At 43.5% G+C, this 14,721-nt stretch overlaps 1 protein-coding gene across 4 annotated transcripts in view; it reads right to left on the reverse strand.

The window, feature by feature from the left end:
* Positions 1-14,721, reverse strand: part of MAST2 (microtubule associated serine/threonine kinase 2) — a 187,274-nt gene that overhangs the window by 6,447 nt on the left and 166,106 nt on the right. For 3 of the 4 annotated variants that reach the window (XM_063407168.1, XM_063407165.1, XM_063407164.1), the window contains 9 exons: positions 13,888-14,010; positions 11,579-11,688; positions 9,397-9,551; positions 8,074-8,378; positions 5,275-5,490; positions 3,280-3,506; positions 1,669-1,791; positions 801-937; positions 349-536 (listed from right to left, as the gene is read on the reverse strand). In XM_063407168.1, the coding sequence (XP_063263238.1) occupies positions 349-536; positions 801-937; positions 1,669-1,791; positions 3,280-3,506; positions 5,275-5,490; positions 8,074-8,378; positions 9,397-9,551; positions 11,579-11,688; positions 13,888-14,010 (1,584 nt within the window). The remainder of the gene's footprint in view (positions 1-348; positions 537-800; positions 938-1,668; positions 1,792-3,279; positions 3,507-5,274; positions 5,491-8,073; positions 8,379-9,396; positions 9,552-11,578; positions 11,689-13,887; positions 14,011-14,721) is intronic. The other variant, XM_063407166.1, reaches the window with a different exon arrangement.

A 14,721-nucleotide genomic window follows, 5' to 3' on the forward strand; every position in this document is an offset into this window, starting at 1 on the left:
GATTTCTTTTCTCTGAACACAGAAAATGTGTCAAACTGCTATGAAAAGATTGCAACTTAAAACACATATTCTCATCAAAGTGGAAGGATGCTATAGTACAGCAAGTGCATTCTTAAAAGGATGTATGGATTTTCGTTTCTAAATGAATCAATGAACAAGAACACATCCATCCTTCAGGTAATCGACATTACCACTGTCATTTGTTTCACAAAGAGATCTACTACCTGCTGCTGTGTATTTTATTTCCCAAATTAATCAATCATCAAAAGTCTCCTCCAATACTTTCTTTTCTTGTTTGACTGGCTTTTTTGGCTCGGTTTGGTTTTGTTTCATGACCCTTTTTTTTACCTGAGTGTACAGACTCTGGAGTGGATCTGTAGCTCTGGGTTGGTGACCGAGGAGACAGGTTGTGAGTTGGAGAGCCAGGCACACTTTCTCCAGACGACAGAGATCGGTTCAGGGACGATAAACTGCGGCTGGTGTGAAGCAGCGACGCTTGTTTAGTGATCTTCCTCAACAGAGAACTCTTCTTCTTACTGGGGAAGAACATTCAAAAGGTGTTTACAAGCCCAATGATTTATTTTCCTTTACTAGCATATTTCAGTCAATTTTGAGTCATAGTAAAAGAGGAAAAAAAAAAAAAGGAAGAAAAGAGGAACTAAAGGACATACCTGCTGATATACATTATCTGCAAATGGATTTGACAAGATCTCCCTAAAGATCTCTTATTATCTTGGTTACCCTTGGTTATCATTATCTTGGTTACCCATTTATTTTAACAGAGAAACATCAAAACAAACCTTTCCTGACCATCCTTTGTTTTGCTCTTCTTGTTCCTACGAGCCATCTTGGATTTGTAGCTGGCTTTTCGAGCTGGGCCAACTTTGATGGATGTGTTCTCAAATGGTGTGGTGGAGATGGACACTTTATTTCCGCTCTGTCAGACACAAGACAAAGAGACATTGCTTAAAACATGGTTATTTGAAGCAGATCTGCAGGCAAAGCAGGTAGGCTGCTAGTTTATTGCTGCCTGCCATTTTGTAATCCTTTGTCAAACTCCATTTTTTCCCCTCAGCATTTCCACCTATCATTTATTAAGGAATTGCCGAGAGAGAACCCTCGTTAGTCAGCTTTCACAAATGATTAGCTCAGACCCCAGCTGGTAGGTAAAGCTTCCCAGAACAGGCAAAACACAGCATCTGACCTCTCCCATTGAGATCCCAAATGACTCAATTTAATACTTGTAATACTTGGAAACTTGAACAAAGTGATATTCTGTCACCAATCCTATTCCCAGTGCTCTGACTGATGGCAGATGTGAGCATATCAGGCATCTATCATGATGAATCTGCAACACAGACCATGGCTTGTCTCACTCATGTTAAAAAAATAATACTCCTGACTGCTCCTTTATTTGCAATCCCAAAGACTTCTGTCTCCTGGAACAGTCCAGAACTCTGGGGTGGTTTTTTTCTGTAAACAGATTCTGCTCAGAGAGGTATCAAACACAAGCCATTTAACTGGATAATTTCAACACCAACCAGTACAAAGCTGCTCTTAAACACCACCAGGTGCTGTGTGCACAGTTGTATTTCAGACAATGCCAATTACACACATTTCAAACAAGCTGCTCATGTTTTCCAAAACGTAACAGTGCTGAGCCCCTACCTTCAGGATGAGCTCCACCACCTCGGTGTGCACCAGCCCATGCACCGGCTCCCCGTTGACGTGGGTGATCAGGTCCCCTTCCCGCAGACCTGCTTCGTTTGCCGGGCCCCCTTCCTCCACGTGCTGCCAACAACAAGGGGGGACTGGTTTGACAAGGGGAATGTGCAAGATGCTGGCCCAGATGAGATCAAAGCCCACCCGTGTCACCTCCAGCCACAGCCAGCGTCAGCTGCTCCAGAGAAGGATAAAAGAAATCATCCCTGGCACAGCCACGCACAAAACCCTGCGCTCCTCCTCAGCATCCCACCAGTCTTATCCCAGTCCAAGGCAGCCAGGATGGTTAAGCTGATTGAGAGACCAGCTCTTCCTAAAGCAAAAGCCTTAACAAACTTCCAAAAATTTTACAGCACTCAGGAATGTTACCCAGATGCTCTTGATTTCCAGACAAACATTCAGTCTTTTTCAATTTCTTTGCCATCCCAAATCCAGCATCCTTCCACTGGAAACCAAGGTGGCCAACAGACTTTTCAGGAAGACTCTGCCATGTGTTTAAGGTGTCTATATTGCATCTCATCCCAACTGAGTTTCTTTTTCCACTTTCCATCCTTTATTAACCTATCCAACACCAGGCTTTTCCTCTGTGAACACACTGCCTTTCCCTTGTCCCTGGTCAGGAATGTAAGCCTCCTTCACCATGAGGAGACAGATGTGCAGGGGAATGCACATCTCTCCCTCTAGCCAGAAAAGATTCCAAATGAGTATCTTGGTAAACTCAGCATTGTCCAAGAAAAGCAAGAGAGGGGCAAGGCAAAAATTCAGTTTCAGATAATTTCTCTCAGAATGAGTGTTAAATAAGGACCAAAGTGTGTGAAGTCCATATTACCTAAAGAACACAGAAGTGCAAGGAGAAGAATGAATCACCTTCACCCTGACTGCGTTATCCCTATCTACACAATTCTAGCAGCACTGCTTCAGGGAATGGATCATTCCTAGAAGTCATCTACACCAACACAAAAGGAACACAGAGATCAAGTGCCAGCAGTAGTAGGAAGGAAGCGATACAGTCATGGAGACCAGACCCTTCAGCACAGCTCACAACAACTAAGCCAAGAGCTAAATCCCATGGCAATCAGTGTAGCAGCAGTGATGCTTTAAGGCTTGTAATCAATTCCAAGCAACTGCTTGGAAAACCCCAGCAGACTGAACTGATCAGAAGCAGGTTATAATCACTAACACAAGTCTGAATAAATTAGCTATAATGGGCCCTCATGCAACAACCCCAATAAAGAGAAAGAGGGTATGTACACAGAAACATGCTTTAAAGGATGTGCTGCAGGTGAAGGAAGGTGGATTCATGTAACCAGGGAAAAAAGAAGGAAAGAAAGGTTGCTGTGGCTCTGTGATGGGCTTGAAAACGACCAGAAAACCCAAACTGCTGTTATTTATTTATTTATAAAGGGTTGCCCCCACCCCAAAAGGATAACTCTGGGTGTGATTAACGAGAGAGAAAAACGAGGTGGCAGAACACAATTTCTAAAGCTAAACCCCGCAACCCTGGCTAGATGCATTTGTGGCCCCGAGGGTCCTCCTTCCAGAAAAGCAGAGACCTACCCAGACCATGTGATGCACAGTGTAGATGTCACTGTCACCCATGTAGACACGAATGGCGCGCAGAGTGAAACCGTATTTCTTCCCAGCCCGATGGATGATGATTGGTGGTTTCAGGTTTGCGATAGCAGGAGAAAAGTCGCGGCTGGGTGAGGAGTCCCTCGAAGATGGGTTGGAGGAGAGAGAATGAGGTGACATTGGACTGGCCAATGGAGAACACGTGTGGTGATCTACAGTGATGACACAAAGGTGGGCAAAAATTAGGAAAACAGGCCTCCGAAAGAGAGAAAATTTCTTGTTAGAGAACAGCTGTGAAACCGTATCTTCCAAGGGTCTTAAAGCTGGTGGCCTTCACCAGAGCTGGGTCTGTCTGCAGCTTCAACTAGTTCATGCTTTGTAATACAAATAGGAGAGTTTCCAAAAAGGCACATTTGGAGGTGTACATTTAGTGTACTGCTCATACAGAATTATGGTTGGATCACAGTGTTTTCTACTTCTCTTTCCAGGATTTACAACCCATCACGAGCATTTGCTCTAGGCACAATCCTGCAACACCCCATTTCCAGGTTATCATGTATTATCCTCCTCCAAAAGATCAGATGCCTCTAGATCTTGGTGCAAATTACACATTGGTGCTGAGATAATCCAAATCAGTTAGTATTAACACAAAAGGAATGAGTAGGTGATCAGCCAACAACTACATCTAGGCAGTTTTGGTAGTGTTTTAAATTCACAGGGGCAAAAATATTTAACCCTAAAATATTAGCTACTGCAGGGACTTTGCTACTGCAAAGCAACATCACAGGTGTACTTTTGAGTGAGTTTCCCAAATGAACAGCCATGGGCTGGGCTGTCAGATAAACTACCTGACTCTGCTTGGTGGTACAACATCCACTTTTTAAAGTACAAAGCAAATACAGAACTCTCATTTTGAAGTGAAGCTGGTCAACATCAGTAAAATAAACCCAAAGAGCAGGAATACTAAATGCAGCTACAGAAGGTAATCTCTAATCCATTAAGAAACACCTGCTGAATTGCCCAGCACATATTTACCTGGCAGATGAGAGCAGCTCTGGAGAAACCTTTGCTGGGTGATTAAATATACATTTTAGAGGTTTTCATGAGGGATTTTGTAGTTCAAAAAGCAGCCGATGCCCAAATCACAAGAAATGTGATGTGCATCACCACAAGGCTGCCAAGAGCAGGTGCATTCCTGCCTCCAGCTCACTGCTGGGAGGAACAGGTGGGCATTCTCATGGCCCAGCTGCATTCCCTGCTCCCATCTAGGCAGAAAAAGGCACAGCCCTGGAAATACAGCATGGTCTTATCCTCTGGAAAGGGACAAAATCCCTGTGGGAACAAACTCCTTCTGCTGAACCAGTCTGTCACAGCTCAATATGGCTGAGCTGCTCTCTAGGAGTTATCACCTGGCATTGGGAATTGTAAAGGTCTGGTTTCGCTTGTAGACAGAGCTGAGCCAACAAGGTGAGCAGCTCAGCATTGACTTAGTGACTCACTTACACTGTCCAGTTCTTGAGCACTAAATCTCAACCAAGTTATCTGGAGTTTCTGAAACTTTCTGGTGCATAAATGCAGACACCAGACACATTTTATTCCCAAACAGCTCTGTAGTTAGCGTGTGACCCCAAAAACCAGCACCTGCAGGGTTAAAATCATTCTGTGTCTCTATACCTCCCTGCTGCACCACTGTCAAGAGAGCAGCTAGGAGTCAATTTAAACACAGCCAGGGGAACAACATGGCCCAGCTGCCATTTGCAGAAGCTGCAGTCAGACCACATGCACAACGCTCCTGTCTGGGGCACAGCAGTGCTCATCAACCTGCGAGCAGGAAATATTAAACCAAGTGTAAAAGTTAGCTCTCTCCCCTCCTGCCAGCCGAGGCATTATTCCAGGAGAGCGAAGGGGGAGGATCTGTCTGCAGACCTTTTGTTTAGTGCTTGCAGATTCTGACAATGCCTCACTCACGGCATTTCTTACCTGAGGGAATCAGGAGAGACAAGGCAGTAGCGGATGCTGATTTAATCACTTTATTGACAGGTCTCGAGGTACGTTTCTCCCCTGATTCCCCAGAGAGCAACCTGTGTCGTGCCCGCCGCACTGCCAAATCGCTGATGGCTTTTGGAGTGGAAAAGTCTGGGCCTTCATTGCTATTACTGCGAGCTCGTGGATCAGAGAAATCTGCAGTGCTCCCAGCTACAGTTTAAATTAAAACAGATTAGAACCACAGGGAATTCCTAACAGTCTATTCCCCTACAGGCAAAATACATTAAATCAAAGTCATGTTTACATGAAGTCCAAGAGTAAATTTTCCTAAGAAGAAACCCTAGGGCTTGAATTTTTATTTACAGAAATGGTGTTATTCCAAACACAGAAAATTAGCAGCTTCTGTTCTGTGGAAAAGCTCGCTAATGAAATCACATTGCTCAGTGGCAGTTCCATGAATCCTAAAGCTGTGGTGCACTTCTGCACACCATTTCAATGGGATTGTTCACAGACAAAACAGGTTTATAGAAAGTGCTGCATTTTTACAACCAGCAAGAACTGTCAATCTTTAAGTTAAAACTGCCTGTAATAGAGGAGCCAGGTTCTACTCAAGTTGCATATAAAAAATCCACTTTAAGAGAATACTGAGGTACTCAGGTCAAGGGAAGTAAAAATATGGATTGCAAAGACAACCTTAATTTGCCCCCTTCTTTGCACCATTGCAATTTAGTCTTGAATTCCTTAACCTGCTATAATTATATATAAAATGCAAAGTAATCTTGAAGATCAGATGGGGCATGTAACAATAGCAGATTGCTGGGGCTTGGGGGTCCTGTACTCAAGGCTGGTGCCTCAGTCCCCCATGTGATACCTTAAAGGGGCACTGTGAAAATACAGTAATTAGAATTTACAAGGTGCTTAGAAATGAAACTGGTGAGCATCACAGCAACTCCACAAGGGAAATTAATCATTCTGTCTTCAAAAGCAAATTTTAAGCAGCATGCAATAAATAAAGCCTAAGGGCCACATTTTAAACAATGAGGACAGAACAAAACATTGATCATCGTTATTTAAGTAGGCAGCACTGCTCTGCATACTAAGTGAAACAGGAAGTATCATGAAAATAAAAATTCAAAGCACCATTCCCATAGACCTCAGGACCAGATGCTTGTTCAACACTGAAGAGCCACAGAGTTTCAAATCAGGCTCCCAGACAATGAGGAACCTGGATTTGGAGGCTGCATGGCAAAAGGTGCCATATAAATTAGAGAAGCTCTCTGAGACAGTGACAGGAACTAAACTCCTTTCAAGCCTCTGACTTGGGGACACTGAGCACTGGTATCCCTGGATTCCATGCACTAGATCAAAGACTGCTCTAATGTATTGAGCTCAGGGGAGCAGGCTGCCCAGGAGAACTTCGTTTTTGCCAATCTCACATTACAGATACTCGAATTAGAAATGGAAGGCCATTTTTAATAGCATGTTTCTAGGCTCTTAGCATGAAATTGAGAACCCAAGGTTTCACTTATGGCAGCTATGCCAAGCAAGTATGAGGCAGCTTCCTTCCTTCACTCTTGCACATCTTCTTTACATGATGTCAGCATCAGGCCTCTTCAGGGAGCATGGGCAATAAAGGGGAATGGGACAATATTGAAGGAATTTCACAGACTGAATTACAGAAGAGGAATAATAAGCTGTGGGAATCTTTGGCTTTACTCTGGAGGCAAATTTTTTTCTAGGGCATTTCCACCTTCTGCTATCAATCCCCCATCACATCTGACAGTGCCCTCCACTTTGTCCATTCTTGCTGCCATTCTGACTACTTCCTCAGTACCCCTTTCCTCTCCATTCTCAAGGCATCACAATTGCTTTGCCTGCTTGCTCCCAGTTTCTCCCAGCAACTTGTTCCTTATTTTCTTTCCCTGTTAGTCCTTGTTATTCAACCCTACAATCTAGTCCTTCCCCTAATTACGTCTTCTTTCTCAAATTTTCTTTTGCCAACCTTCATTTCCACTTCCCCTCTTTCTTCCATTGTTCCAGACTTCCTTTTTGTTCCCTTCCTTACTACTTCCCAGCTCTGGCCTCCTCTGTTCTCAGGAACAGGCAGCTTCACTCCCTTGTCTTCCCAATGCCCTGAAAGGGACAGGAGCTAGGAACACTCCAGCACTCAGAGATCAGTCCTGCACTGCAGCAGCCCAGGGCACCACCATAGGAAGGTTCAGCTCAGCCCAGAGCTGGAGAAAAATCCCAGGACAGTCAAAGTTGCTGAGAAATCAAACACTGACTTCTAAGAGCCACTCTACTAAACTGAGGTGCACTTTTCTAAGACTGCAACTGGATGAATTTCAGCATATTTGGCTGTTAAAGTAAGTACCATGTCCCTGACAAAAGCCCCACCTTCCCCAGCATAATTCAAGTTTCTCCAAACTCTTGGGATGAGCAAAACCACAGGAAGCAGGGATCTGTTGGTATGGCTGACACCCACGTTCTCCAACCCAGCAGTGATCTGTTCTGATTAATGCTTAAATTAATGCTGTCTCAGGTAGGCACCCAGTGGCTGTAAGTAGGCCTAGATCATACAACTCTCAAGCATGAGAAGACCTCAATCAATTTGAAGTGACGGGACCGAAATCCAAGATGCAACTTTTGAGATTAAACCACTGGCATTATTTCAAAGGCAAGCACATCCACAAAACTACGCCAGAATATCTACTTAGCACGAGTCAGTGACATCCCTGACACCCAGAGGAAATCTCTGCAAGGTAACTCCTCGGGGACCAGGACACCTCGTACCTGTCAGCGCTGAGGTGCTGCCGGTGGCCGTGCAGGGCGTGGTGGCTCCAGCGTCCCCTTCCAGCGGCAGCTCGTGCTCCACGGGCTGCTCCGGGATGGGCACGGGCAGCCCCTCCCGCGCCTGCACCGTGGACAGGAGCATCCCCTCGGGCTGGGGCCGCTTGAGGAGAGATGGATCATCCTCGGCGGAGATGGCGAAGCGGGGCATGTCCAGGAGCCCCGAGCAGCGGCGCCGCACCGTCAGCGGCGGGCTGGAGTCGCTCTCCGTGTGCGAGGACTCGGACATGGACAGGCGCTTGCGCAGGCTGGGGGCAGAACCGAGACAGGGACCCCGGGTGAGGCAGGGGGGATGGACGTGGGAGGTGAAAATAGGGCACGGACTCAACTCACAAACATCTGAAGCCAGTTTAAGGTGAAGTTTGGTGGCCAAGCTACAACACGGGGAGCTAAAACAACAAAGGCTTGGGGCATCACCTGAGTTTAGATTTCCAATTGTTACGCTTCTAGGAAAGGGAGGGATAAACCCGAAGAAAAATACAGCACAATGAACATCGTATTAAATATTATGTAAAAAACCCCACAACTGCAGAATGCAAATCATCCTCTATGTTCCTTTTGGAATTAGATGATTTTTTCTTTCAAAGTTGCTCTAAATCAGTAGCCAGGAAGGCCTGATGCAAAATGAAGTGCACCTCGGTTGTGAGTGCAATCTGTAAAGCATTTTTAAGGGAGTCATCCAGACTAGGTCAGAGCCACTTTTTATGCTCTTTCTAATGCCAAACATTAGTGCAAAAGTTTTACAGGGACTGCACAAAATGAGAGACATCCCTTTGATCAGGTAAGTTTTCAGTAATGCCAGAAGCATGGCAGGTATCCAGATTCTGGTATTTGTATATTTTACTGACATTTTTTATTAGAGCACAAGACTTTTTGGGCATATTCTGAACTTTTGAAACTTTGACTTTCCCAGCAATTTCTCTGCTTTGTAACAAAAGGTCAAAGTCTGGCAACACCAGAATTTGAATTAGTTTAAGAAAAAAACTTATATGGGTGCATCTCTGATGTAAGAGAAGAAATCTGCCCTTAAGGTTAGAATACCTTTAAATTCATTAAAAGGATTTGCTACAAATTTAGAATATGTTAGTGCTTAACTAGATACATTTAAGGACAGTATAGCTTCTACACATTCACTTCTAGCTATTCAATCCAGGCTTCTCCTGTGGGAATACAACATTCAAAGCTCTCCTCACCTAACACTGGTCATAGAAAGTTTTGGCTGGTCTTTCTGTGGGAAAACAGAAGGCTCAGCTGCACAGGACTCACATTTCAGGAGACCCAATGACCCAGCTGCGGTCCCGGCTCTTCAAGCCCCCCAGGCTGTCGAGCCGATCGTCCTTCTCCTCACTCAGGCTCCGCTTGGTGGGCGGTGGGGTCTTCCTCTCCTCGTGGATGGAAAGCCTTTCCATGCTGCTGTACACCTGCGTGCAGCAAAAGATCCTTCTGTGCAGGGAAAACCAACCCCCGGGGCCTTTTCTGAGCAAGGGGGAAAATTTCCTCTTGAAATTCCCCCTGAAAGTGTGAGCATGGTAATGTTCTTTGACCAAGTAACACAGCCCGGGTGTGACACGCTCAAGGTGTGCCAGGGAGGAAAGGAAAAAGGCCCAGCTTCAAAACATTAAAACGTTTTTCTACAACAACACCTCTCCTTTGAAAACACAACAGAAACACTAACAAACTTTGTGAAATTACTTTGGTTTTTGGTTTTAATGATTCTCAAATCTAAGAGGAGCTATTGCTAAAGACAGCTGCACAACTCTTGAGGGCTGGCATCTGGATCTTGAAATCTTACTACACAAATTCACTTCAGTGATAGGCATCATGCTCATGACCTCATTTCATTATCATCAGTCTATCAGCATTGCCCCAAGCTCATTTCAGAACAAAAAAGTCCTGCCCTCCTCAAGGAATCTACTATAATGCTGACAGCTTAATGAAAGTGCCTTTCTTGGTTTTACAGCCGTCTTTAAATAATTAAATGATTAAGCAAAAAAATCCATCCTTTTAAAACTACACTTGACTGTGGACCTAATTTACATAAGAAGAGATTAATGAAAATAATGTTATTAAAAATTCAGAGCATCAACAAGATAACTATTAATAAATCATATGGCTGAATTGTCAGACAAGAATTTCAAAATATAATGAGCCTTTTATGCCTCCCACATTACAAATGCTGTATAATTTTCCAGGTCTTAAAATAAATTCATTAAAAGTGAACTTTCTTTCTTTGTGGCAAAAACATTGAACCCTACAGAAAAGCTTCAGTCTAACAAATAAGTAATACTCATGGTGAGAAAAGGCAGAGAAAAGAAACTCTTACATACTCATGAGAACTTTTTCAAAACACCAACTAATCCTCAGGTCCAATTTTAAACATCCTTTTAGTGATGCAAATCAGGAGCAACTCCATAAAATTAAGAGTAACTGTTATTTAAACCACTGTAGCCTGGTTGAGGACAAAGAACAAACTGGTCCTTAAAACTGACTTCAGCAGTGGAAAACTGGAGGAAGTGTTGTGAAAAACTAAAATACCTTTCAGAGCTCCTAAGTAAAATTCTTATTCCCATCTCACTAAGAGGGAAATACAACTCATGAAGTGGCTACCACAAAACAGCATTTCTTCTCTCTTCTGCCACCCCCCAAACATATTATATTTTACCAAAAAGAACAATGTAGTCCTTTTCTTCCAGTTATGTATTTGGAAATACCAGAGGTTTTTGTGTTTTGTAGAACTCAGGTCATTCTTGCTGCTTTCCTCTGGACTCCCTTTTACTGGTTCATGTTCATTTTCAAGAACATTGCCCAGTACAGGCCAGAATGCTCCAGCAATGGCCTTCCTACTGGTAAGCCCAGTATGGAAAATTATTGCTCCAATAATTTGGCGCATCTAATTCATGAAGGACTATGTGCAGAGACCCTTCCCTTTGAAATTGTCACCTTGCCTTTTGCTCCTCAGGCTGTATTTGAGACAATGAGTGATGGAAACTTCACTGATGTTCTTACCCTTTGATTTAAGACCCTTATTCCAAATGTCAGAAACCATTTTCATCCCAAAACCATCTTGCCACCTACGGAATGTCCTTTCAGAATGACACTGCTCAAAGCAAATAAGTTTTGGATACTCCCTATGCCACCATCCAGGTCATTGGTAAAAACATCAAACTGTACCAGATGCAGAAGAGACCTACACAATGCCCTGCATATTGGTGAAACATTAAAAAACATAAAATGTTTCCAATTCTCTAATTATTCTGATACTCACCTTCTAACAGGCCACAAACTACCACAGAATAAACAACTCATGCAGTGTTTTCTTTCCTCAGTGAATACTACACACCACGAGATCCCACAGAGCATCCACATGATTAAAATCTGCCCCATACGAAACAAAGAAACCATGTTCCTTTCTAGATTGTTTTCTTTCAACAAGTTAGCATGTCCCTACCTTGCTGAACCTGGGTGAGCACGAGGAAAACTGCCGAATTTCCACGTGATCATCATCATTAGTGTCCTCCTCTTCCTCTGAATCCAGGTGCTGGTACCGCTCTGAACGGGCTGGGAACGAGACACGGCACTTGCATCAGTGTGGGGAGTGTTGGGAACTCACACCTCAAGCATTGCTGCTGGCCTGCTTAAAGAACTTTGAATGTTTATACACCATGCAGGGTATTTCCCTTCCTACTGAAACATACCCAGCCAGTTTTTGCTCATCCCGTGCAATTGCCAGTGAAGAATATCTCCTTGGCATTGAATTTATCTTATCCTGTCAGCTGTATTCCATTCTGAAAGCAGCTGATACTCAGAAGGTGTCTAATCCTGCAGACCCCTCATGGTAGGGATATTTCTTCCCTACAGCAAACAATCATGTGGAAGGAAACACTGAAACAATCCTGACTTTCCAATAAACAGCTTTTTGATTGTACAAAGTCTGTCCTGCATACATACATACATACATGCCTAGTTAAAAAAATAAAAATATTTACTCCAGAAGAAAATCTCTTTTCCCTCCTGAAACTAGGAAAAGGATTAGATTTTGTGAAAGAAAATGGGCAAGCAGCCAATATGCAAAGCTACTTTTAATGCAAAAAAGTCTTCCAAAGAGATTTTGTGCTTTGAGATTTGCAGCACTGGATTTCTAAGCCAGCCACACTGGATTTTGTGGGGTGGGCACTAAGAAGTTTGGCTACAGAAAGCTGATAACTACACTGAGCCAAATTTGCTGCACCACATCAGCCAGAAAGCTACTTTTATAAATTCTAATATTTTCTGCATTAGGCTTTATAACAGCAACGCCAACTCCTATCAGTGTCTGTGGGAGATATTTCCTGAGGTGAGAATTCCAGTCTTTATAAAGGACTCACGTCAAGGTCACCCTGATCTGAGTGTGCCTGGGCACGTGGGGAGTTCCCCCTTGTTCTGACCTGACAGCCCCAGTGGTTTTGCTTTTATCCACCAGGATCTGCTCGTGGCTGCTGCATTGGGCCTCTGCCAGTCACTGAGCCAACCCAGTGACCAAAGTTTCCAGATCCTGTAGGTCCAGTCAGTGGTGAGAACAGCCCACCACATCAGTTTCTCCATGTATGCTGTACCAGTACAACCTCAACACACACAGAAACCCCACCTCTGCCCCCTCTGCACACCTTGACTCCAACTGCTCTCTGCAGCAACCACACAGAGATTTCTCAATCCATCTCTCTCTCCCAGTCCTACCTCTCCAAACCAGCCCCAGCCTAAAAGACCCCTCCCCAAACTGGAAGAGCACCATCTAAATGGAATCACTGCTTGTGCAGTGTGAGAGCCAAGGGGCTGGAGGCAGCTGCTCTCTCCCTCCCTTCACTCTCAGCAAAGCACAGGAACAGAACTAAAATGTGCTTCATACAGATTCAATCAGTCCCATGGACTCAAGATGGGGGAGATTCCATTGATGTAGAGAGAAATTTCATATCTCAGGGAACTGAAACAGCCAGCACCCCATTCTGCAGCTGGAGAGGAGGAAAGACCTCGCCCTGACCAAGCCCTTTCCACCTGCTCAGCTCCCCAAATGAGAAAAGTTAGGGAGCAGAGACTCTGGGAGCAGAGATCTCTCCATCCCTCCTGTGACACTCCTCCCTTCTCTCCCAGGAGCACTGACTCTGTCTGGTGCTTATCTTGAAATACCAGGAATCTGACATAGCACTGATACTATGGCAGTTCCCAGGCATTTATACACATCACACAGACACTTCATATCTCATTAGAGTTAATAATACTAAAATAAAGTGATACACTTAGTGTGTTAAAAATAATAACAATAAAAAAATAACTCAAATTACTTCAAATCTCTTAAGAATTTTCCCCACATGCTTGTCTTCAAGGTCTAGGGTTTGTTTGGGGTTTTTAAAAACATTTATTGGCTGAAAACAGTCACTAGGGAAAGATCAAATTGCTCAAAAACTCAAGGAATTTGGATTTACCAAATGCTTTGGAAGAAGTTTAATGAACCCAGCATGACAATGGCAGCACCTCTCACTGCAGGCCCATGGCTGGCAGGACCACAAGCACCAGTGAAAGGCCAATTGACTCCAGCAGCAACGTTTTTTCATTTAAAATTAATTTGCCTTCAAAGAAACCTTACTTGGCATTCAACAGAAACTTTTTAAAGCAATTTCCATCAAGTGTTTTATTCAATTTCTGAAATGACTTATCTCTGACAATTTCAAAAATGAAATATGCACAAGAAATATGATGCCTTTTAGGCCAAATCTTGAGTCTTACTGTCAAAATAGCTTGTGTCATCCTCAGATTCCAACTGTGGGATGAATTCAGCTTTCTGCCGGAGTAATCCATTCCAGTCCAAATCTTTAAAGAACCGATGCTGCTTCACTTCAAAGGCACTACCTGAAATAAGCACCTTTTATTGCAGAGTATTTCCTTCAGCATTTGCATAACATGAACAACAAACCCCCAAAATATCAAGAGCCTAAGAGAATGTACTCAAGTACTTTTAAGTCACATATTTTCCAGGAATTCTGAGAAAACAACTTATCCTTTTACCAAAGTGGTCATGTAGGATAAAACCTGAACAAGATTTCCTCCTTCCCACCTCCTCCTCCTGTTTAGCAACAACACAGATGCTGGAAGACAGCATCGTCTGTTGCATTCCACAGTGAGTTGCAAGATGAGGAACTAACACCTTAATTTAAAATTTTCAAACTCTAAACACCATCTTGTTCATAACTGAATAAAGAGAGCAAACTCTGAGAGGCACTTAGAATGAGTGACAACTCACAACTCCTCTGTTCTGAATAAACTCATTCATGTGCCTGGAACAAGACAGGGCTCACCTATCTTCCTGAATTAGTATCCATTGTTATTAAGCTCAGAACCTTGAGTACCCAGAAGGAAAATGTAAAGACTATCTGTCTACCAGTTTATGAATTTTTTTCAAATGAAATTAATATTCATAGCAGATACTACTGTCTTTTTAGAAAAGAAAAGAGCAGAGGAAAAGAGATGAAAGGTTTGCTGAGTGCCATTGGCATTACGACATGCCAAGTGAAACAGCAGTCTCAGCACTACAGGTATATAAGAAATAAAAAAAATCAGTCC

The sequence above is a fragment of the Prinia subflava genome, chromosome 10 (assembly GCF_021018805.1).
Source record: "Prinia subflava isolate CZ2003 ecotype Zambia chromosome 10, Cam_Psub_1.2, whole genome shotgun sequence".
In the NCBI taxonomy this organism is placed as follows: domain Eukaryota; kingdom Metazoa; phylum Chordata; class Aves; order Passeriformes; family Cisticolidae; genus Prinia; species Prinia subflava.